Genomic DNA, 23,258 nt, shown 5'->3' with positions numbered 1-23,258 from the left:
CAAAGGTGGAACAAAACACCAGGCTAGAAAGGCCGAGCCTTCCACCTTTTACCAAGTATATAGGTGCATTAAATTAAATAGCATCTAATAGGGTGATATAACAAGGAACCCATGTTTTCACATGGAAGCAACTGCACCTGCAACTAGCAACGCTAACACAGGGTTAAGCAAGCGGTAACATAGCCAATCAGTGGTTTGCTAGGTTGAACAGGTTGAAGGTTATCATGGCATTGTTGAGAGGCTGGTATTTAACATGTGGTAGGCAACGAGACATAATCGATAGAAGCGGTAATACTAGCATGGCAATGATAGTAATGGTATCTGGGGAAATTATCGTCTTGCCTGAGATCCTGCTTGGAAGAAGAATGCCTCCGTGAAGCAGACGAACCAACGTAGTCGAACGGGTCCTCACATCCGACACGCTTGCGGAACTCTATCGAGACGGGGGAAACCGGAAACACAAATCAACACACGGAATTCATAACACGATACACAACACATATGATGCATGAGCAGCTAAAAACATGCAAGGCACGGCATGACAATTCACACAATCAAACACTACACGTTAAGTGAAGTTCAATATGCAACGAGTTGCATATTGACGAAACTTCACATATGAATTGTTTAGTTCACTCCCGGTTATTTACGCGGCTATATTAATGTTGTCAAACATGCAAGAGGTGAAGCGGAAACTAAACTACCTATCTAGACATTTTAAATGAGGTCGGAAATGACATATAGCATCTCCGAGACGACCTCACATGTTAATTTACAATTCTGTCCAGATCTGAACTAATGCATTTAATTAGTTATTAAACAGCAAAACAAATAGGTTCACCTGATTCTACGCGTCAATACAAGCAATCTAGACATAAAGATCATCTCCAACGGAGCTACGGGTCAAAACTTACAAGCACCGCAAGATATGATGGCATGAATGCAATACGTGTGCAACGACGGTCACGAGCACTTCAAAACATTCAAACAGCAAGAGAAAATGAAACTACACGAGGTTCTAAGCAAGTTCCATGTATGACACGATCAAATCGGAGCTACGGTTCAAAAACTACGAGCAAAACAAGAAATGACTACACTCTGCCAAAAACAGCTACACAGCATATTCTACGCCTCACAACTTCGGCTACCCAACTCCGATATGCACAAGCAAGGCATGGCACGGAAGAGGGCAAGAAGCACTATTACAAACAACTAACAAAAACTAGCATGGAAGCAAGGATCACTAGAGAAAGAAGTCACAAAATGGCACCCCACACACTATTTCAGACTTAGTGAAAATTACACCTCCTGGAAGTGCAGTTTTCGATCTGAAGCAATATTGACAGCACCAAAACCTATATCTACGGGACTCCAAATGGCGTGAAACTTCACAGCATGCTAGAGAAACACAAGGGCTACAACTTACTCCATTGGAACAACCTCAAAAGAGCTACAGATCACAAGATGCAAGCAAGACAAGACAGCAACAAAATATAACAGATTCCAGACTTAGAAATATTTCAGCACGTCTAAAACAGCACTATTTCTAGCAACTTGAGAGCAAGCAAAACACACCTAAACATGCATTTCTATTGCAACTAAAAATACCAGAGGCTAAACAAAACATCTAAGAAGAACTCCCTAGTTGACAACTAATTCAAACGAGGCACGGAATAAATCCTACAAATTAAACAAAAGAGCATCACGGCAAAATATCTCACGAACTAACTTACTAAAAAACTAAAACTAATTGCACAGAAAAATCCATGGGATATTTCTACCCCGGAAACATATAAAATACGTGGGGTTTGCAACATAAAATAAAGCCACACATTAATGCCGGAAAATACCCTATATACGGGAAAATAAACTACCGGCAAATCCTACACGCAAAAAAAACCAATGACCACTCTAAAATGCATGCAAAAATGATCCCTAAAACACGAGCATTTAATCTACGGTATACGGGCAGTCCGGACTTGCGCGAAAAATTATACGGGTCGGAAACATAATAGGACAGCACGTGTTTCTAGGCATACGGCAAGCTAAACAACCTCAAATAAATATGCAAGTTTCAAATTCGTATTCTACGCGCGAAACTACCACAAAACCATATATAATACGCGTCGTTCCGACTTACGGATAAAAAGTTACGGGGTTTTTATTAAACGTCTATTTTCCTGAAATGCAACTAATCGAAAGAAAAGCTATTAAGCTCTAACGGGCCGAACCTGAGGCGCAACAGAAATAAAAATATAACAGGGCAAGGATTAGACCTCACCTCGGGGTGGGCCTCGGGCGAAGGGAGGCAGGCCGGCCTGGCCTCCTAGCGCAGTGGGCCGAGGGAGCCTGGCCTGGTGGAGCTGGGCCGGCTCGGGCACGCAGCCCAAGAGCATTGGCGAGGCGCTGTCGTGCTCCTCCCGTCGAGCCCTGCTCCCTCCCGAGCGCTGCAGGGGGCGGCAGCGGCAGGCTCGGCGAGGTCAGGGAGCTCGAGGAGCCTCGCTCCAGTCGGACGGGGGGGGCCTAGGGCGGCAGGATCCGGCGAAGGACGCCGACGAGTGGCGAGATCTGGCGCGGGCAGGGTCGCGGAGGAAGCTGCGGTAGAAGGGGCGACGGCGGCTGTTGCGCATGCAAAGAGGGGCGGCTGCGCATGCAGGAAGGAAGAGGCGGCGGCTGCGCGGGAAGGAAGAGGCGGCGGCGGCTGCACAGGAAGGAAGAGGCGGCGGCGGGGCATGGCGATCCGACGACGACGGGAGCAGCACGGGGCTCGGGCATGGCTGCCATGGAAGGGAGCTCGCTAGGGTTTGCCTCAGGCCCCGATGGGCTTCGGCGGGCTTGACCCGGGCTCGGGCGGGTCCGGCGGCTGGAGGAGGGAGACGGGGAGGCAAGGGTTTGGAGGGGTGGTGCGGAAAACGAGGAGGGATTAGGGAGAGGCTGTCTAATTAATGGCATGGGGCTATATATAGACAAACGGGGGCTCGGTTAACCGGAATCGCGCTCCGGATCCAACCGCGGGGTCGGATTCGGACGATTCCGAACGCGGGAACGGGTACGTGGCCGTGTAGAGAGGATATCCGGAGACGAGAGGGAGAACGGGCGATGCGGCACGAACTTTAAAACACCGACACACGTCCGACGGTAGCCCGAATACGGTGCTGCTACGGTCGACCGTTCGGGTACCAGACGGTCTCCGATCGCGACGAAATTCGACAGGCGGCCTAGCTATATCTAATCGCGACCGCGTGCCAAGTTTCACCTCGATCAGAGAAAGTTTTAAATGCACTTTAAAAACAGGGTTTCGACGGTGCCGCGGGCGCGTGCGAGTGCGGTCGGGCTCAGAACGGACAACGACGAGAACCGACAACTAACGACGCATGCAAGTTTGAAAACTGGCGGCAACAAAGATGCCGATGCAATGCAGATGATGTGCATGATGCGATGATGATGCGACAAATAAAATAAGCCACACGACGAAAACGGAAAGAGTGGGGAATCTTCTGGAACGTCGGCATCGGGCTGTCACAACTCTCCTACACTACAAGAGGATCTCGCCCCGAGATCCAAGAATGAAAGGGGAGAGGATGAGAAAGAACAAGAGGTAAAATCATAGTCGCATCTTTGACAAACGAGTGAAACCAACGATCCTTGAAGGTTGCAAAGAGATGAGGAATGATAAGAGAAGAAGCAAGAATTCACGAAAAATTTCGGCAGCACTTCGGTAGGAAAATGGGACAAAAAATTCAGAAAGGTAGGAGAATTAGACAATATACATAACCAACAACTAAATAGAACAAGGGAACACCATGATCTTGATAAAACAAGAAGCTAGACTCAAAAGAGCAACATCACAAAGCCTTCGGAACAATAGAATAGGAACTAGCTCATACGGAAGAAGAGAATGAAGAAAAGAATGACAACTACTATCTCAAATGAACTTGGTAATCATCCTTACAAGAAGAATTGAACGGAGTTGTTGGGAAAACAACAACGAAAAGAACAAGATAGTGGTGGGCTTATGGAAACCTTTTCAAACTAATGAAGTGACAACCGGCCACTAACAGAAACAAGGATTGATTGGGAGAAACAAGATATGAACAATTCTTACACCAAGAGGATACATTGAGAACTGGGATTAATGACAAGCACCATGATGACACAATCCATAGGGAAGCTTTAGGTGAAGTCCAAACCAAGATAGCTCAATGAAGAAATCATGGGTTGAAATTATCTCATGATCATAGAATCGATGGATTTAATTATCTCATTCTTGAAAGGAATACTCTTCGAGGCTCCTACACTAACAAGAAGGCTATAATACCACCTCAAAGAATAAAGGAAGAAGAAATGCATTGGAGATGCAAGAGAAAGGATACTTGAGGTACTCCCACAAGAATCTTGAAGAATACTTTGAGAAAGAATTGAAATCTTGATGAACCACCATGAAGGACCTCCGTATGAATGATGCAATGATATGAAGGTAGAAAAGAATAAGATTATGGCCTTGCCAAGATTTAGAAGAAGCCTCACGAAGAGATACTTAAAAGAACTTGAAACTCCGGAAAAGAAAAGATACGCACACTTGAGAAAAAGGAATTGATATCATGAGCCGCTCTGGAAGGAGAATTGAGATCTCTTGGAAGAAGGAAGGACAAGAATAAGAATTATGTTATGCTTATCCTTCATCAAGTTAAATTGATGACAAGAAACAGATCTAGCATACAACTTATTCTTCTAGAAATGATTAAGGAGAGATATGAGCACAAACTAGAAGAAATCTTGAAAGAGGCACCGGTGAGAATTGAGATGAATGAGGCAACCATGAATGACTGGAGATACATTAGAATGAAGAGATCACGAGCCACCTGAGAGAAAACTTGAACAAGGCACCGGATAAAACGAGAGACGAACGAAGAGGCAACAATTGAGAAGAATTGAGAATGAAAGCTGAAAGCTGAGAACGAAGATTCTTCTGAAATGATGGCCTTCGGAGGAACAAGAAATAAAACAACTCAGAAATGCACCAGATCGCAAGAAAGGGATTACTCATGATTGGAACAATTAAGATGATGACACCAAGCTGAAATGATTAATCTCCAAGAGAATGAGCCAATATTTGAGAGAAACACTCCTCCGAATTGCAAGCTGAGAACTATGACGAGGAACAACACCAAGAATAGCTGAGGCACTCCGAAATAAGAAGAATGAAAGGTTGAGCCAATGTGAGAATTAATTCCAATAGATCTTGAAGAAGGAATATGACTGATGAAATTCATACTTACGTCACAGTTGAAAAGAATTAAAGATCTCCGGATGACTACATGAGCCAGACAAGATCCTGGGAACACCTGTGGGTTATGGGCCCACTCAAAGAAGCCACCGTAGAAAAGGATTGCTAGAAAGAGAGATATTGCACCGGTATGAGGAGAACTAGATGAGGTTAGCACCTCGAAATAATTGAAAAGATTGGAAACAAGAACTACTGAGATAACTTCAACGCTCCGGATAGAAAAGAGAGGAATGACAACAAGAAAGCGTGATAAGAATCTCCAACATGGTGAAGAATTTACAAGGATGAAAATGATATGATGAGCACGGACAACTGAATTAAAATCACCGGATAAGAGACAAAAGAACACACAGCGGAAGCACAATGAAAAGAAAAACTCTTGGATGAAAATTGAATCACTGAAGAAAAAGGGCGGGAGGGTGGGAAAAAACAAAGACAACTTGGGCTAGATGAGATGAACTCCGGAATAAAATGAGAGGATGATCTTGCAAAAAAAATAGGAGAGGATTGAATTCACTGAAGAGAAGCACACCGGTTGGAAAAGAATTAACATGACGACTCAGGTTGACAAAATTGATATGACAATTGATTGAGCAAAAGGATTAGCATTCACATAAAAAAATTATGAGAACACCTCTTAGGAAAGATCTGAAATCACCACTTGACATCGAAGCAACTGAATTACCATATTCCAACAAAACAAAGGGTGCGGCTTGCAATTAGCCAGAACAAACTCATGAGAAAGATTTCGTCCGATATTTTCGTGGACAGGATCGCACGGGCACGATTTACAGTAGCCATCAAGTGCAAGGCAGTGCACCCGACATACAAAGCATCCCCGAGTCGTAGCAAGCTACAAGGACTCTTTAAGACACAACGTATACCGCTGTAAGTCGACCGTGAACAAACGAATCCACTAGATGTCGAACCCCAACCTAACATCATGCATTTGTTGGAAGAATGTCCTATAAGCAACTACTTGAATTCCCACCTATGAATTCTCGAAATATCTGGTCATGCAATCTGGTACACGGATACAAGGAGTAATAATCACACAACTCCTATACTAACCCGTCACCTGTATCACATCCGTCAACACACAACCAGAATCTCGGACCTTCATCTACAACAGACCCTCGTGATCACAACGATACAAAGTATGGCAATACCCCCAAACAATCTGCACCAGTACTGGGGACATCGGGGTTATCTCACCACTACTAGTATTGAAGCAATTACGAACATCCTTCGTCCTGAGATACTAAGAAATCTGAATGATAACGATGTGCTCAAGAATCCCCTGGAGCTCAACTCCCCGGAAGAAAATCAAGTCAGACAGGAGGCACCAAGACAGAACTCCGTCACATCGGCATCATATAGATTCCAAAAATATCCGCGTGATCCTAAAAAAAAATTGAGTGAGAAGAGGAGTAGAATTAAATTACTACGTCAAGATTCCTCACCAGAGCATAGAAGAGGAGAAAAAAGAATCCTACTCTCCGATATATAACTAGACTCAAATAGTTTTTCTCTAGACTCGACTCGGCCAAGTTCGATCAATCAAGGGGGCTCCTAGGTCGGTACTGGTCTGATACCAACTTGTCACGCCCAAGATGCGACCCTATCCTCAATTTGGCACTACGGCCTCGTCAGGGATAGAAGCGCATCTCGTCGTGTCGCAAGAATGGATATCGTTACAAGTACATGTACTGAAAATAAGAGATATATAAAGAGTTGGCTTACACTCGCCACAAGCTACATCAGAGGCACATCAGTACATTACATAATCATCAAGAGTAAGAGCAGGGTCCGACTACGGACGAAAACAAACGACAAAAGAAGAACGACGTCCATCCTTGCTATCCCAGGCTGCCGGCCTGGAACCCATCCTAGATCGATGAAGAAGAAGAAGAAGAGGCAACTCCAAATGAACAATCAACGCGCTCGCGTCAAGTAACCTTTACCTGTACCTGCAACTGGTGTTGTAGTAATCTGTGAGCCACAGGGGACTCGGCAATCTCATTTCCAGAGGTATCAAGACTAGCAAAGCTTAATGGGTGAGGTATGGTTAAGTGGTGAGGTTGCAGCAGCGGCTAAGCATATATTTGGTGGCTAACTTACGAGTACAAGAAATAAGAGGGGGAAGATCTACGCATAACGGACGTGAACTACTGATGATCAAATGAATGATCCTGAACACCTACCTACGTCAGACATAACCCACCGTGTCCTCGATCGGAGAAAGAACTCACGAAAGAGACAGTCACGGTTACGCACACAGTTGGCATATTTTAATTACGTTAACTTCAAGTTATCTAGAACCAGTGTTAAACAAAGCTTCCACGTTGCCACATAACCGCGGGCACGGCTTTCCGAAAGATTTAACCCTGCAGGGGTGCTCCAACTAGTCCATCACAAATAAACACAAGCCGCATAGAAATCCTCAATCACGAAGCTCGCGATCTCGTCGGATTCCCTAGTGGAAAACCTCAACTCTGAGATTACCCAAAGCATCACCGGAATCCCGATGCACAAGATATCTCGTCAAAGGTAAAACTAATCCAGCAAGGCCGCCCGACGTGTCGATGTACCCGATAGGAGCCGCGTATCTCGTTCTCAGGACACGACGGATGGAACTAGCTAAAGGTGCCAAACCTCGAGTTTCCCCGCGGTGGCCTCGCAGGCAGACCGTTTGGGACCAACACCATCAGCACTGGCCCCCCCTGTTTATGTAAAATTACTCCTCGGGTAGCGCTAACTCCCTATGCATTTCAATTTATCAATATTATTATGTTGGGCAAATGTAGAACCAAAGTTGGGCCTTGCCAGACCAGCTTTAATCTAAAACGAATTATCAAGGGGGTCCCCATAACAACCCCGATCGTGTTAGGAGCGCTCAATTATGGAACATAACACCGGTAGCCGAAAACTAAGGGGGCAAAGGTGGAACAAAACACCAGGCTAGAAAGGCCGAGCCTTCCACCTTTTACCAAGTATATAGGTGCATTAAATTAAATAGCATCTAATAGGGTGACATAACAAGGAACCCATGTTTTCACATGGAAGCAACTGCACCTGCAACTAGCAACGCTAACACAGGGTTAAGCAAACGGTAACATAGCCAATCAGTGGTTTGCTAGGTTGAACAGGTTGAAGGTTATCATGGCATTGTTGAGAGGCTGGTATTTAACATGTGGTAGGCAACGAGACATAATCGATAGAAGCGGTAATACTAGCATGGCAATGATAGTAATGGTATCTGGGGAAATTATCATCTTGCCTGAGATCCTGCTTGGAAGAAGAATGCCTCCGTGAAGCAGACGAACCAACGTAGTCGAACGGGTCCTCACATCCGACACGCTTGCGGAACTCTATCGAGACGGAGGAAACCGGAAACACAAATCAACACACGGAATTCATCACACGATGCACAACACATATGATGCATGAGCAGCTGAAAACATGCAAGGCACGGCATGACAATTCACACAATCAAACACTACACGTTAAGTGAAGTTCAATATGCAACGAGTTGCATATTGACGAAACTTCACATATGAATTGTTTAGTTCACTCCCGGTTATTTACGCGGCTATATTAATGTTGTCAAACATGCAAGAGGTGAAGCGAAAATTAAACTACCTATCTAGACATTTTAAATGAGGTCGGAAATGACATATAGCATCTCCGAGACGACCTCACATGTTAATTTACAATTCTGTCCAGATCTGAACTAATGCATTTAATTAGTTATTAAACAGAAAAATAAATAGGTTCACGTGATTCTACGCGTCAAGACAAGCAATCTAGACATAAAGATCATCTCCAACGGAGCTACGGGTCAAAACTTACAAGCACCGCAAGATATGATGGCATGAATGCAATACGTGTGCAACGACGGTCACGAGCACTTCAAAACATTCAAACAGCAAGAGAAAATGAAACTACACGAGGTTCTAAGCAAGTTACATGTAGGACACGATCAAATCGGAGCTACGGTTCAAAAACTACGAGCAAAACAAGAAATGACTACAGTCTGCCAAAAACAGTTACATAGCATATTCTACGCCTCACAACTTCGGCTAACCAACTCCGATATGCACAAGCAAGGCATGGCACGGAAGAGGGCAAAAAGCACTACTACAAACAACTAACAACAACTAGCATGGCAGCAAGGATCACTAGAGAAAGAAGTCACAAAATGGCACCCCACACACTATTTCAGACTTAGTGAAAATTACACCTCCTGGAAGTGCAGTTTCCGATCTGAAGCAATATTGACAGTAGCATAACATATATCTACTGGACTCCAAATGGCGTGAAACTTCACAGCATGCTAGATAAACACAAGGGCTACAACTTACTCCATTGGACCAACCTCAAAAGAGCTGCAGATCACAAGATGCAAGCAAGACAAGACAGCAACAAAATATAACAGATTCCAGACTTAGAAATATTTCAGCACGTCTAAAACAACACTATTTCTAGCAACTTGAGAGCAAGCAAAACACACCTAAACATGCATTTCTATTGCAACTAAAAATACGAGAGGCTAAACAAAACATCTAAGAAGAACTCCCTAATTGACAACTAATTCAAACGAGGCACGGAATAAATCCTACAAATTAAACAGAAGAGTATCACGGCAAAATATCTCGCGAACTAACTTACTCAAAAACTAAAACTAATTGCACAGAAAAATCCATGGGATTTTTCTACCCCGGAAACATATAAAATTCGTGGGGTTTGCAACACAAAATAAAGCCACACATTAATGCGGGAAAATACCCTATATATGGGAAAATAAACTATCGGCAAATCCTACACGCAAAAAAAACCAATGACCACTCTAAATGCATGCAAAAATGATCCCTAAAACACGAGCATTTAATCTACGGTATACGGGTAGTCCGGACTTGCGCGAAAAATTATACGGGTCGGAAACGTAATAGGACAGCACGTGTTTCTAGGCATACGGCAAGCTAAACGACCTCAAATAAATATGCAAGTTTCAAATTCGTATTCTACGCGCGAAACAACCACAAAACCATATATAATACGCGTCGTTCCGACTTACGGATAAAAAGTTACGGGGTTTTTATTAAACGTCTATTTTCGTGAAATGCAACTAATCGAAAGAAAAGCTATTAAGCTCTAACGGGCCGAACCTGAGGCGCAACAGAAAAAAAAATAACAGGGCGAGGATTAGACCTCACCTCGGGGTGGGCCTCGGGCGAAGGGAGGCAGGCCGGCCTGGCCTCCTAGCGCAGTGGGCCGAGGGAGCCTGGCCTGGTGGAGCTGGGCCGGCTCGGGCACGCAGCCCAGGAGCGTTGGCGAGGCGCTGTCGTGCTCCTCCCGTCGAGCCCTGCTCCCTCCCGAGCGCTGCAGGGGGCGGCGGTGGCAGGCTCGGCAAGGTCAGGGAGCTCGAGGAGCCTCGCTCCAGTCGGACGGGGGGGCCGAGGGCGGCAGGATTCGGCGAAGGAGGCCGGCGAGCGGCGAGATCTGGCGCGGGCAGGGTCGCGGAGGAAGCTGCGGCAAAAGGGGCGACGGCGGCTGTTGCGCATGCAGAGAGGGGCGGCGGCGGCTGCGCACGCAGGGAGGGGCGGCGGCGGCTGCGCAGGAAGGAAGAGGCGGCGGCGGCTGCACAGGAAGGAAGAGGCGGCGGCGGGGCATGGCGATCCGACGACGACGGGAGCAGCACGGGGCCCGGGCATGGCTGCCATGGAAGGGAGCTCGCTAGGGTTTGTCTCGGGCCCCGATGGGCTTCGGCGGGCTTGACCCGGGCTCGGGCGGGCCCGGCGGCTGGAGGAGGGAGACGGGGAGGCTAGGGTTTGGAGGGGTGGCGCGGAAAACGAGGAGGGATTAGGGAGAGGCTGTCTAATTAATGGCATGGGGCTATATATAGACAAACGGGGGCTCGGTTAACCGAAATCGCGCTCCGGATCCAATCGCGGGGTCGGATTCGGACGATTCCGAACGCGGGAACGGGTACGTGGCTGTGTAGAGGGGATATCCGGAGATGAGAGGGAGAACGGGCGACGCGGCATGAACTTTAAAACACCGACACACGTCCGACGGTAGCCCGAATACGGTGCTGCTACGGTCGACCGTTCGGGTACCAGACGGTCTCCAATCGCGACGAAATTCGACAGGCGGCCTAGCTATATCTAATCGCGACCGCATGCCAAGTTTCACCTCGATCAGAGAAAGTTTTAAACGCACTTTAAAAACAGGGTTTCGACGATGCCGCGGGCGCGTGCGAGTGCGGTCGGGCTCAGAACGGACAACGACGAGAACCGACAACTAACGACGCATGCAAGTTTGAAAACTGGCGGCAACGAAGATGCCGATGCAATGCAGATGATGCGCATGATGCGATGATGATGCGACAAATAAAATAAGCCACACGACGAAAACGGAAAGAGAGGGGAATCTTCTGGAACGTCGGCATCGGGCTGTCACAAAAACGCTCAACATCCTGTCGCATCTTTGGCCAAAAGAAATGTGTAGCAAGTACGTCCTCCCTCTTATTTACGCCAAAGTGTCTCATCAATCCTCCTCCATGCGCCTCGTGTAACAACAAAAGACGAATGGAGCTAGCTGGAATGCATAGCTTGTTAGCACGGAACACAAATTTATCATTAATGGTGAACTTGTTCCGTGCTCTCCCTTCTTTACAATTCTCCAACACATCTTTAAAATCAGCATCACCCACATATTGATCTTTGATGGTCTCCAAACCAAATATTTTAAATTCAATTTGTGAAAGCATAGTATAATGACGAGACAATGCATCAGCAATAACATTTTTAGTTTTATTTCAGATGCAACACTATATGATGGTTTATTAGGCTTATTGTGTTGCTCAGATTCCTTTGCTACAATCTGATTTTCACTCTTATGTAGGTCATGTTTTGCTTTACTAGCTCTAGCAATGTCATCTTTCATAATATGTTCAGGAGACATAGGAAGCAAAGTTATATTTTGATCCTTATGAACAAGAGTATACTGATTTATCCTACCATGGTGTACATAATTTTTATCAAATTGCCATGGTCTACCAAGTAAAACGGAGCTTGCTTTCATGGGTACCACATCACAATCAACAAAACCAGAATATGTAGCAATGCTAAAATGCACACGAGCAGTACGTGTTACCTTAACCTTGCCACTGTTGTTGAACCACTGGATGTAATAAGGATGAGAATGTGGTATGGTGGTGACAGACAGCTTCTCCACCATCTCCATGCTAGCTAAGTTGTTGCAACTCCCTCCATCGATGATTACGCGAACAGAACGTTCCTTCACAACTCCCTTTGTATGGAACAAGTTGGTCCTCTGATTTTGCTTAGCCTGTGTTACCTACACACTTAAAACAAGTTGAGCAACTAAGCTTTCATACCTGTCAGCGTAGTCAACAACCATGTATTGTGTCTCTTGTTCAGTGTCATCTACACCATGTTCTTTCCTTGCAATAAAAGCCAGAGTCTCCTCGTCATAATCACTAGCGGAGTCATACCCACCATCCTGAGTAACAATCATCACACGCTTGGATGGGCACTCTCTCGCATAATGACCTCCATCCTTGCAACGACGATAGATAACCTTATGTGTTTGCCCTCTGGATTCCATGGATGAAAAAGAGCTCTCGGCTGGCCCGGAAGGTGTGCTCTTGGCGGAGGGTGGAGCAGGGGCCTGTTTCCTGTTATCTCTGTTCGAGTTGGTGGCTGAAGTAGGCTGTGGTGATGCAGGAGGATGTGTGGAATTAGATGAGGTATGTGTTGTCCATAAGGAAGTGCGACCTGTAGAAAAGTTAGTTCTCGCCAATGCGTGTCGATCCTGCACTTCACGTTCAGCTTTGCAAGCAAGATGGAGTAAACGAGTGATAATGTTATACTCCATAGGTACTAGAATAGTCTGAATATCTCTATTTAATCCATCCATAAAACGTGCAAGCATAGCTTCATTGTCCTCAACAATGCCACATATAATCATGCCAGTTTGTAATTCCTAATAATATTCTTCTATAAAATTTGTTCCTTGTCTTAAAGGCTGCAATTTTTGAAGTAATTCACGTTGATAATATGATGGAACCCAACTAGTACGCATATCGGTTTTCAAAGCAGCCCAAGTAGTTGGAATATTAGCATGATGTATTCTACAATATTCAGACCACCAAACACAAGCAAAACTAGTGAATGAACAAACAGCAGCAGCGACACGTCTATCCTCAAGAAATTGTAAGCATGTAAAACGTTGCGATGTTTCTAACTCCCAAGCAAGATATATATTAGGAACATACCGACCATCAAATGTAGGAATATTCAATTTAAGTTTAGGGAGATGGTCATGATCCCGTGCCTGAGGGGGTGGTGGAGCCCTACCATTGCGATTGTAACCATGTGGACGACCCGGGGCTTGTGGTTGTGGTCCCTAGTGCTGATTTGGAGCAACCTCTCCTTCATCATCGTCATCACCATCATAATCCTCATTCTGGTCAGCCACAAAAACCTCAGTAGTAGCAGCAGGAGCAACAGCACCAAAATTATGTGCTTGGCCGGAAGGCACACGTCTCACTCGTCCCACAAAATTCGGGCCTCGTTGTTGTCGTCGTTGTTGTTGTTGGAGCGGGACGAAAGCTGCAGCTGGTGGTGGTAGACGGGCAAGCACCTCATTGAACTTGGCGTCCATCTTGGTGTCGAATGTCTTCTCCAAACCATCTAGCTTCTCCATGGCCTCTCCAAGGTTGGTCACGAAGTCTTGTACCTGGTCAACCATCAATTGCTGAAATTTATCATGGAGCTCCCAGTTGGTCAGGCTCTCCCAATCGATCTCGTCGTCTTGTGATCCTGACATGGTTAACAACAATAGGAACACAGAAGAATATGAACCTAAATGTGTTGTGTACAATCCTTAACCTCTGGTTATGACCAACAACATGAAGGAACATGGTTACTTACTCTTTCACAGTGGTGTGGATGCTATCTTCTAGCATCCCCTGCTCGTGACTGTCTGAGCACAAGTCTGGCGAAAGGTGCTCCTTTCATTCGAAACATCCACCGAGTTTCTGTGTCGTTGCAGTTGTAGATGTAGTTCAGATTGACTACTCTCTCCTGATCACGGATTAACATCGGACCATACCGGATGAGTAGTTTCTCATTCCGACGAACAACTCTCTTATGGACCAACAGGATCCAGGCTTGAACAAGAGCAATCAGCGCTGCTGCCTGAACTAGTTCATCCACAACCTAAGCTACTTTCATGATGCGGTCAGCAATGGCGCTATCAACCCTAAATGGCCGTGTCAAACGACATGAGGGGAAGGAGGTAGCTTACTAGCTTCAAGGTCGGGGGAGACATCGCGAAGATGAGGATGGCCAGATAGGGTCAAAGAAAAAGGGAGAAGCAATTGCCGCTGCGTGGGAGTGTTGTTGTCGCCACCAACGCCGTCGCCGCCGCCGCCTTCCCAGCCGCAGATTTGTCGTCGCCACCGCTGATGCCAATAACAAAGAAGAGACTGTCCTAGAGCCAAGGGTGAGCGAGTAAATGAGGTGATGAGGGTATATTTCACGTCATACCGCCTCCGCCGATTTCCCCCTCCTATCATCTTCGACCGAATCCCCCTGAACCATGTCTTGCTTTTGCACCCGATCAGCCTGGCTCGCTGGAAACAATTGATTCTAAAATGTTTTAAGTTTCGACCACGCAACCAAACGATTCACTTTTATCCCGGCCGGACGTGATTGGACTCTATACAGGCTAACAAACGCGTCCCAACTACCTGAAGCTACACCGACTCCAAGCATAAGAAAATGCATACTACGAACCTACTGCAAATGTCCCCGATATGGATTCTCCGACAAGCCTAGTGGAGAACGTTGACCCTTTGACGGCTCACCGCGATCCAGTCTGAATCAAGTTCGGCAGATCTAGAAAACACAGGTCTTTTTGTCTCTACGTAACAAGATGCAAACCTGGACCGACCGGAATGGAAGAGGTGCGGCCAAAGTACCAAAAGGTCACGTACATGAAGGTCCGAGATCGGCAGCGAACTTAGACTATGCACCAAATAATTTAGTAGCACTGTATTCGTATAAAAGTTTGGCCAACGATTATTTCCCGTTGACTTCAAGGCAAAAACAACAAATTTATGACAACAATGTGTAATAAGGAATTTAATTAAAGTCATTCATATTCTGTTTAACCAACAGATAGGAGTATTGCCAACCAATAATGATTGTCCCAAAAGTAAAAAACATAATTCACCAACTCATAGAAAGATGGCGTCAGGTGCATATAACACTGAATTATGACATCAAGAAGGTACAAACATCTCTAAATGCCACTGGAGGCACAAGGGTTTCAGATAGCAAACAGTACACCAACACCAGAATTCCCGTAAAACAGACACGAGCAGTCATTTTGCCAACTTACACTACAAGTGGACATTTCTAGCTGCATCACCTCGCTCTTGAACAAAGAGGTAGCTGAGGTTGATTGAGTTGTTATGCTGCTACTGGATGCTTGATGATCCCACGCCCTTCATCCAGGACAAAGCTGTTGTCGTTGAAGTGAGAGCTGGAGAAGAAGGGCCTCAGATCGTAGATCTCATATTCTTGGGCCTGGATTAGTAGACAAGAACATCAGCACACTGACAGACGCCGATGGACATGCAGCAGTATTTGCTCAGGTAAGGAAGAATCATAGACAGCTCTTACCTTGTTCTTCAGGTCATCCACTTTAACCTCGACATGAGTCAGGCGTGTGGTTGATCCCGACACAATCTCTTCAAAGTGCAGCGCTTCCTTGACCAGGGTGCGCAGAAGGAGCAGAAGCAGTTCATTGTAATCCTTCTTGTACGTCATGTATTTCCGGAAATTCTGCAGACAACCAAAATTTATTAAAAACTGCAACTAGGCAAAAAGAGATGCAAGATTTTGACTCTGAATATAAGATCACTGAGTGTCAAGACTTCCAAAGCAATGCAAATGAATGCCATATTCACTAACAGAACTGCATTAGGTAGTAGCCCACTTCAGTTCAAACCAATATATACTTTAGGCACTGGTGGGGAAACACAACAGCAGTTCAAGTTCAACTGTTCAAAAGTTACCTTCTGAAGTGCTTTTTGGACACCAAATTTCTGGGTTGAGATGAACGAGTCAAGCAGCACCCGAATGGCCATGTCGACATCTTCCTGAGACACATAGCTTCTCAGATGCATCTTTGCATGTGCCTCAGACATTCGAATGATCGATTCAATGTGCCTTACTGCAATAGGGACTCCTTGGCCATGCTGCAAAAAAAAAGTTGCAAACTCAATTTGCTTCCTGGTTTTCAAGGATATAAATTTTCAAATATTTGACCCTATTATTCAGCAAGGCTAGCAAAAGTGATGGCTTACAGATGATTCACGGCGAAGTTCAGCATAGACATGACTAATCTTGTCCAGGTCAGCATCATGTATTTTGGGGAACACATTTAACTTAGCATATGTAATATACTTCTTCAGCATGTCTTGAGAAAGGATCTGGCAAAAGGAAAATTTTGTCAGAGGTGCAAATTGGAGTAAAATATTAGCTTCTTACAGACAAATTGAAGGGATCAGTACATCTGGGTCAGCATTTCGGGCAACAGTCAATGGATCGTCCTCCTCATCAGCTGCAACTCTATCTTCAAGATTAGCACCCTTCGGCTGAGATCTGGCATGGCTATCTACAACAAACCTTGCAAGCATTTCATCCGTAAATGGGTCAACAATATCCTGCATTGTGATAAGAAAATTCAGCATTGATAGACAACCAAGCACTGGACAAAATATATTACATGGAGAACTACAAACCTTAACAACACAAAGGACATCAAAACGCGAAATAATTGGATCTGTTAGTTCAACGTTTTGAGTGAATGTCTTCGAAGAATCATATCTGCAAAGTGAACATGCTGAGAATCAAGATGTTGCTTAATAAGAGGGACAGTATAACTAGCATTGCAAGTAATTCAGGTTACCTTCCTCCAACTGGGTTTGCTGCAGCAATAACACTGCATCGAGCTTGAAGGGATGTGACAATTCCTGCCTTTGATATGCTGATACTTTGTTGCTCCATGGCTTCATGAATACTTACCCTGGAACAATAAGTAGGAAATACATTAATATTCAATACACTGAAACATTAAATGATAATCATCCAACATCAAAAGGGTATTTCATACCTATCTTGATCATTCATCTTATCAAATTCATCAATAAGGCATATGCCCCTATCAGCAAGAACCAGTGCACCTCCCTCAAGTGTCCACTCCCGTGTTACTGGATCCTTGTGAACTGCTGCCGTGAGTCCAACAGCGGAAGCTCCTTTCCCAGTTGTGTATACAGCCCTGTGTCCTGTTTTCTCAACATACCTACAGAACAACAGTTAGTGGATAATCATCTTACAAGGAACTGATGAAAAGATTTATTTATTTTCTCCTTACTTGAGAAATTGGGATTTCGCAGTGCCTGGGTCACCTAAGAGGAGACAATTAATATCACCTCTTAGGCGATGCTTTCCTTTCACATTCTTTTCTTGCCCCCCAAACATTGCTAGTGCAATGGCAGTCTTGATATCTTCATGACCATAAATGGATGGCGCAATTGATTTGACAATCTGTAAGCCAAAAGTTCTGGTTGTTAATAAGGCTGGTTATATATCATGGTTGCTGGAAGAGATTGAAGGTTTCAGGGACAAACCCTTTCACTGATACGAGGATCCTTTGACAACTTCTCAATCTCTGCCTTGTCCTCATCTGTTAATTTGTATGCAGAGAACAGGTCCTGCTTCTTTGAAACATAGTTTGCCTCCACCACTGTGGCAAAAACTGGGAAGCCATTCTTTGTATTTAAAGACAAGTCAAAATTGTTGGTGTATATCCCTGTAACCTCCTGAAATGGATAAGACGTGTTAATCAATGTATGATTTCTACAGTCATATATAAGAACCAATAAAAGGAGTCTGGAGAACATTACAATTTCCTCTCCTGGACGAGCACAGTCAATCAGATCATTCAGAAGTATTACTTCCTTGTACCTGGGAAGCCTGCCAGCAGGAACAATCCCTGGGCTTTCCTGAAGAGTGAGTTTCTGATAGTTCCTGTATATAGTCTTCCAAGGGAAAATAGTTTAGTCATGCATACCCAATGCAGAAAGATCAATCTCATGCAAGGAGAAAAAAAATACTAAGCTTAACTGTTTAATGATACTTACTTGCTCAATGTTGACAGTAAATGGACCTTTGGACTGGCATTCAGGGCAAGACCCAACCCTTACTTCAGTGTAAGAGTTCTGGAAGAAAGGACCCAGGACAGTTCCACATTTGCTGCAGTCATACTTGACCTGCTGCAGCTGAGGGAACACACCTGACCTTCGTGTAACAACACCCCCAATTCGAATCATTGTGTTCAGATGAATTTGCCTAAACAATGACAAGTAGGATTAAGGACATAATTTAATTTGGGAGCTAAGAGATAATGGTAAAAAATGTCTTTACCTGATATTGCGTATTTGATCATAGACAGGAAGGTTGGTTATTCGCACATATATTTTCTGATGGATGTTTCTGTAATTCTTGTGGAGATCAAAAACAACATTTTTGCCCACTTCCTCCATAACTTCCAGCACAGATTGTGGTGCATCGGCCAACCAGATGGCAATGTTTGGATGTATATAAATAAATTGCTTGTAGTCTATCTCTAAACTACACTTGTTAGCTGCAAAACATGCAAGTAAGGGTTACAGGATGCCAATTATTATAGCCAGTATAGTGCAGCATCTTTCATATAAACTGGGAAAGCAGAGAAAAACAGTACCTAAAACCATCTCATTAATTAGTCGGACATATTCAAACTCCCCTTGTTCATTCTTAGGGTTTACATATGTAAGAAGAAATTCTTTAAATTTCTTTGCAATGAAGCGCCGAACTTCATCTCTTGTGACCCACTCTCTAAGTGTTCCTTGCACACGGTACATGTTCATCTCATCTTCTTCATCAAATTCATCCTGCAGAAAGCATAACCATTTAAGAACTGGACAACCATATAGGCCCTTCAAACATGAGTTGTCTAATTCAACTGAAATATCAAGAAAATAGGAGCAGAATCAATTGCAAATGCTAAATGGCCGCATGAATAATCATCATCCAAAATGAAATACCTCATATCCATCATCATCAGTCTGATCAGTCATAGGCACATCACCACCAGAATATGGCTGAGATCTTCCAGGTGAACTAGGAGTGAGACCATCACCATCATCATCACTTCTGGGTGTTCTTGGTCCTCCAGTTGGTTGTCTAAAATTAGCCCTGTGCCTTTTAGGACGCCTGAAGTTCATATCCTCATCTGTATCTGCATAAACAAAGTAATGTTGTCTTTATTGACAATGACTGAAATCCAAGCGTTTGCTTTTTATGTTATCGATCAAGGATGCCCAAAGGAAAACTCACAAGACATAACCCATCCTAATTTTTTAAGATACATTACAGCATTTACTAAATCAAGACAGTCAGAAAAATGCACTTTTCTACTTATTGATATTTTAAGAAAAAAAATAGAATTACTATACAATCTTCAAAGTTCCTGGCCATGTGGCATTTAAATCAAACTTGAAACCACAAGGGAAAAATAAGCTCATTTCAAGCATACTAAAAAAAGAACATTTCATCACGGCTAAGGCTAACAATATGAAAAATAAACATAACCAAAATACCCAAGCAGCAACTCAAATCAATAGAATATAAGTACAAAGGCAAAGAGATAACATTTGTCCTAATACTCCATAGAAAATAAGAACTGTATGTAATGCCATTACCCTGATCATGAAGCATACGAGGCAATTTTCGATCAGACGTTGCACCAGTCCTCACATCCCTTGCATGAAGTTCCGCTTCTGCAGCCCTTCGATCAGCCATGATCTCATCCAGGTTCCTCTCATCCTCTATAGAGTCATCTAACCCAACGGACTCATAGTGATCCTGCTCATCCATTCTCCGGTAATCACTGCAAAAGGTGAAAAAAGAAAATATTCGTCAACCAACACCAAGGACTAGCAGAACTTCACAGTTTCGAACAGTTTTGTGTTTGTTCAAGATATGGCTTATTTCATACTCCCTCCATCCCAAATTAAGTGACTCAAAAATGACTCAGTTTTGTACTAACTTTAGTACAAAATTGAGTCACTTACTTTGGGACGGAGGAAGTACACTACAATGCAATCCTATAGTTGACTGAACTATCTTGAAACCAAATAGCAAAATGAATTGCTGAACAGTCACAGTTTCCAAAATACTAATCAATCCAGAAAGTAAAAAACACATTAGCAAAACTGCAGGACAACAGAAAGGAACAGTTAATTTATGTAGGTGACTGAACAGTACTATTCATCTGGACAGCAGAAAACTGATCAACTAATCCTTTAATGACAACTAATTCATCAAAAGGAACAGGACATGTCAGGTACTAGTTCACATAGGACACTGAAATATACCCAACAAAATACCGAGCACAAACAACAGGTTTTAATATTTATATTCAGTTCAGGAAAGCAAGTTGGCAGACATTTCTACATTAGAAAGTCCACGACTAACAAAACATTCATAGTAACACAGAAGGCACAATCCGGCGAAGTGTTGTGTATTCCCTTGTATCCGAGTGGCACAAATCTGCCTATTTATGAAGTAAATCTAGGCCGGAATTCCTAGAATCTCGAACCCCCAAAGTTGCTGAATAACCAATTTATTAGCAGATCCAACGGGCTAAACTTGTCAAGTGCTAGAAACATCTATCTAAACGTTGTCCCAAGTAACAGCAGATCCGGAAAATCTCTAGTTGGGAGTGTCCCGCTTACTTGAGGTAGTCGTCGTTGAAGAGGTCTTCCCCGTCGTCTTCCTCCTCGTCGCGGATAACGGTGGCGCCGTCGTCCTCGGGGAGCACATTGGGGTCGACCTCCGCCTCGCCATCGTCGTCCGAGTAGGAGGACGGGTCGGTGGCGCCGCGGCTGGTGGTGGTGTTGGGCGGCAGCCGGTCGGTGCTGAAACCCGGCGAGCCCGGGGTCGACGGCGCGTTGTTCTCCGAGTCGTCCTGGGAAAAGCAAATCAACCGACGGAAACGTCAGATCCGGAGCCGACGGCTGCGCGCGGCGGCGGCGGGAGGGGGGAGATGGTCGCTTACCATCCGCAGGCTCCGAGAAGGGTCCTGTGGAGGAGGCGTGCGGTGGCGAGATGAGGCTAGGGTTTCGGCGGGAAGGGGGGAATGGTGGGGAGAGACGGTGTTTCGGCGGGAAGGGAATATAATGGGGGAGAGGGAGGGAGGGTTTCGGCGGGAAGGTGGGGAGTGATGGCGGGAATGGGGGTCAGCGTGGGGTTGTTGTGATGCTACAAATGGGCCGAAAGCCTTGTGCCGATTGTACATTACGGGCACTGCACGGCCTTCATACATCGTGGGCTGAGACTGAGTTGAGAGAAGCCTTTGCACAAACCCACGCGAAAGCCCTGCCCGAAAAACCAGGTCGGCCTTTATGTTCGGGCTGGATTCGGGCTTGAAAACTAGGCCCGGTCAGTAGTTTGGACCGGGCTCGGGTTTAAGAAAATAGCCATTTTACAAGGAGGCACGGCCTGACCCGGCCCGAAATTCGTCTTTTTAGTCCATTCGAGCGGGCTTAGGCTTCAATATTCAAATTTTTGGCCAAACCGGGCCGGGTTTGGGTTTGGGATTTTCAGTTCGAGCTTTCTAAAAACCCCGACCCAGTCCAGATATGCCCACGTTTACACGAAATCACTAGTTACCGAATACACCTTCCAACGATTACTCCCACCTTCACAGGTTGTGATAAGTGGCGCATTACATACGTGTCACTTGTCGCAACCGGTGAGTTTTTTCTTTTTTCGTAGATTTGTATTTTCAAAACGTTTTATCTTTTAAACCGTGTGTTCAAATCTTGAACCGTTTTCACCATTAGCTTTCTTGCGTCGAGATCTTCAAAACTAGATCCCATTTTGATAGATTTTTACGAACTTATTTTTCCATGAAAAAACGGACAAAAAACGTGCCTCACGCGATAGAAAAAACACGATTTTTTCCCTTTCCGAGAGGCATGGGTCGTGCCTCTCGCGAAAGCAAAAACCGTGCCTCTCGCGAAAACAAAATCGTGCCTCTCTCGAAAAAAAAGAGCAGAAAATGCGTTTTTTCCATTTTCAGGGCCTGCCTCTCGCAAAGGCAAAAATGTGCCTTTCGCGGAAAAAAAAAATCGAGACTCACAAAAATCAAAAAACGTGTTTTCCCCTTTCGAAAGAGGCACGGTCGTACCTCTCGCGAAGGCAAAATCGAGTCTTTCGCGGAAACAAAACCGCGTCCCTCGTAAAAAATAAAAAAAAAATCCTTTCTAAAAGGCACGGGCATGCCTTTCGTGAAACCAAAACCGTGTCTCTCGCAAAACAAATGAAACGTATTTTTTTATTTTTCCAGAAAAAACTGTGCCTCTTGCTGAAGCAAAATCGTGCCTCTCGTAAAAAAACAGAAAACGAGTTTTTTCACGTAAAAAAAAGAAAACATGTTTTTTTAAATAATTTTTTTTAAGTTACGAAAGACCGGTGAAAACCATAACACCAAAAAAATCGACAAAAATACACTAAAAAGCGGAAACGCTTGCGAAAAAATAAAAAAACAAAATTCGAAGGGAAAGCTGAAAGCACAACAAGTGACGGCGGCTCGAAACGCGTCAAAGTGGCAGCGCGCGAAAGCGATCGGTGAAAAGCTTGCGAAGGTGCGCTCGCTAACTAGTTGCTTCCACGTTTACATCACACTTCTCGTGTTTCCCATCGCGAGCGGCCGAAGAGACGCGATGGGCCGGTCCATTGGCGTACACACTGTACCAACAACGTCATCCCATTTTGGAAACCTTCTAGAACGTTTTCTGAATTGGTTTTATTACCTTTCATGG

At 44.7% G+C, this 23,258-nt stretch overlaps 1 protein-coding gene across 1 annotated transcript; it reads right to left on the bottom strand.

Annotated features, from left to right (window-relative positions):
* Nucleotides 1-15,449: 15,449 nt before the first annotated feature.
* LOC123442642 (DNA replication licensing factor MCM2) lies at nt 15,450-21,625 on the bottom strand. Its single transcript, XM_045118751.1, has 18 exons — nt 21,491-21,625; nt 21,168-21,400; nt 20,133-20,320; nt 19,476-19,669; nt 19,133-19,322; nt 18,814-19,033; nt 18,531-18,738; nt 18,294-18,428; nt 18,018-18,209; nt 17,762-17,934; nt 17,501-17,689; nt 17,297-17,413; nt 17,130-17,214; nt 16,899-17,051; nt 16,692-16,817; nt 16,401-16,583; nt 16,006-16,167; nt 15,450-15,909 (listed from the first exon to the last, which is right to left on the bottom strand). Exons 1-18 carry the CDS (start codon nt 21,491-21,493, stop codon nt 15,793-15,795), a joined length of 2,868 nt encoding a protein of 955 aa, XP_044974686.1. The 5' UTR covers nt 21,494-21,625; the 3' UTR covers nt 15,450-15,792.
* Between the last annotated feature and the right edge of the window lie 1,633 nt (nt 21,626-23,258).

This window comes from Hordeum vulgare, chromosome 1H, assembly GCF_904849725.1.
Source record: "Hordeum vulgare subsp. vulgare chromosome 1H, MorexV3_pseudomolecules_assembly, whole genome shotgun sequence".
In the NCBI taxonomy this organism is placed as follows: Eukaryota; Viridiplantae; Streptophyta; class Magnoliopsida; order Poales; family Poaceae; genus Hordeum; species Hordeum vulgare.
Note: the sequence above shows the minus strand (reverse complement) of the source record. Positions and strands in the feature narration are given on the sequence as shown.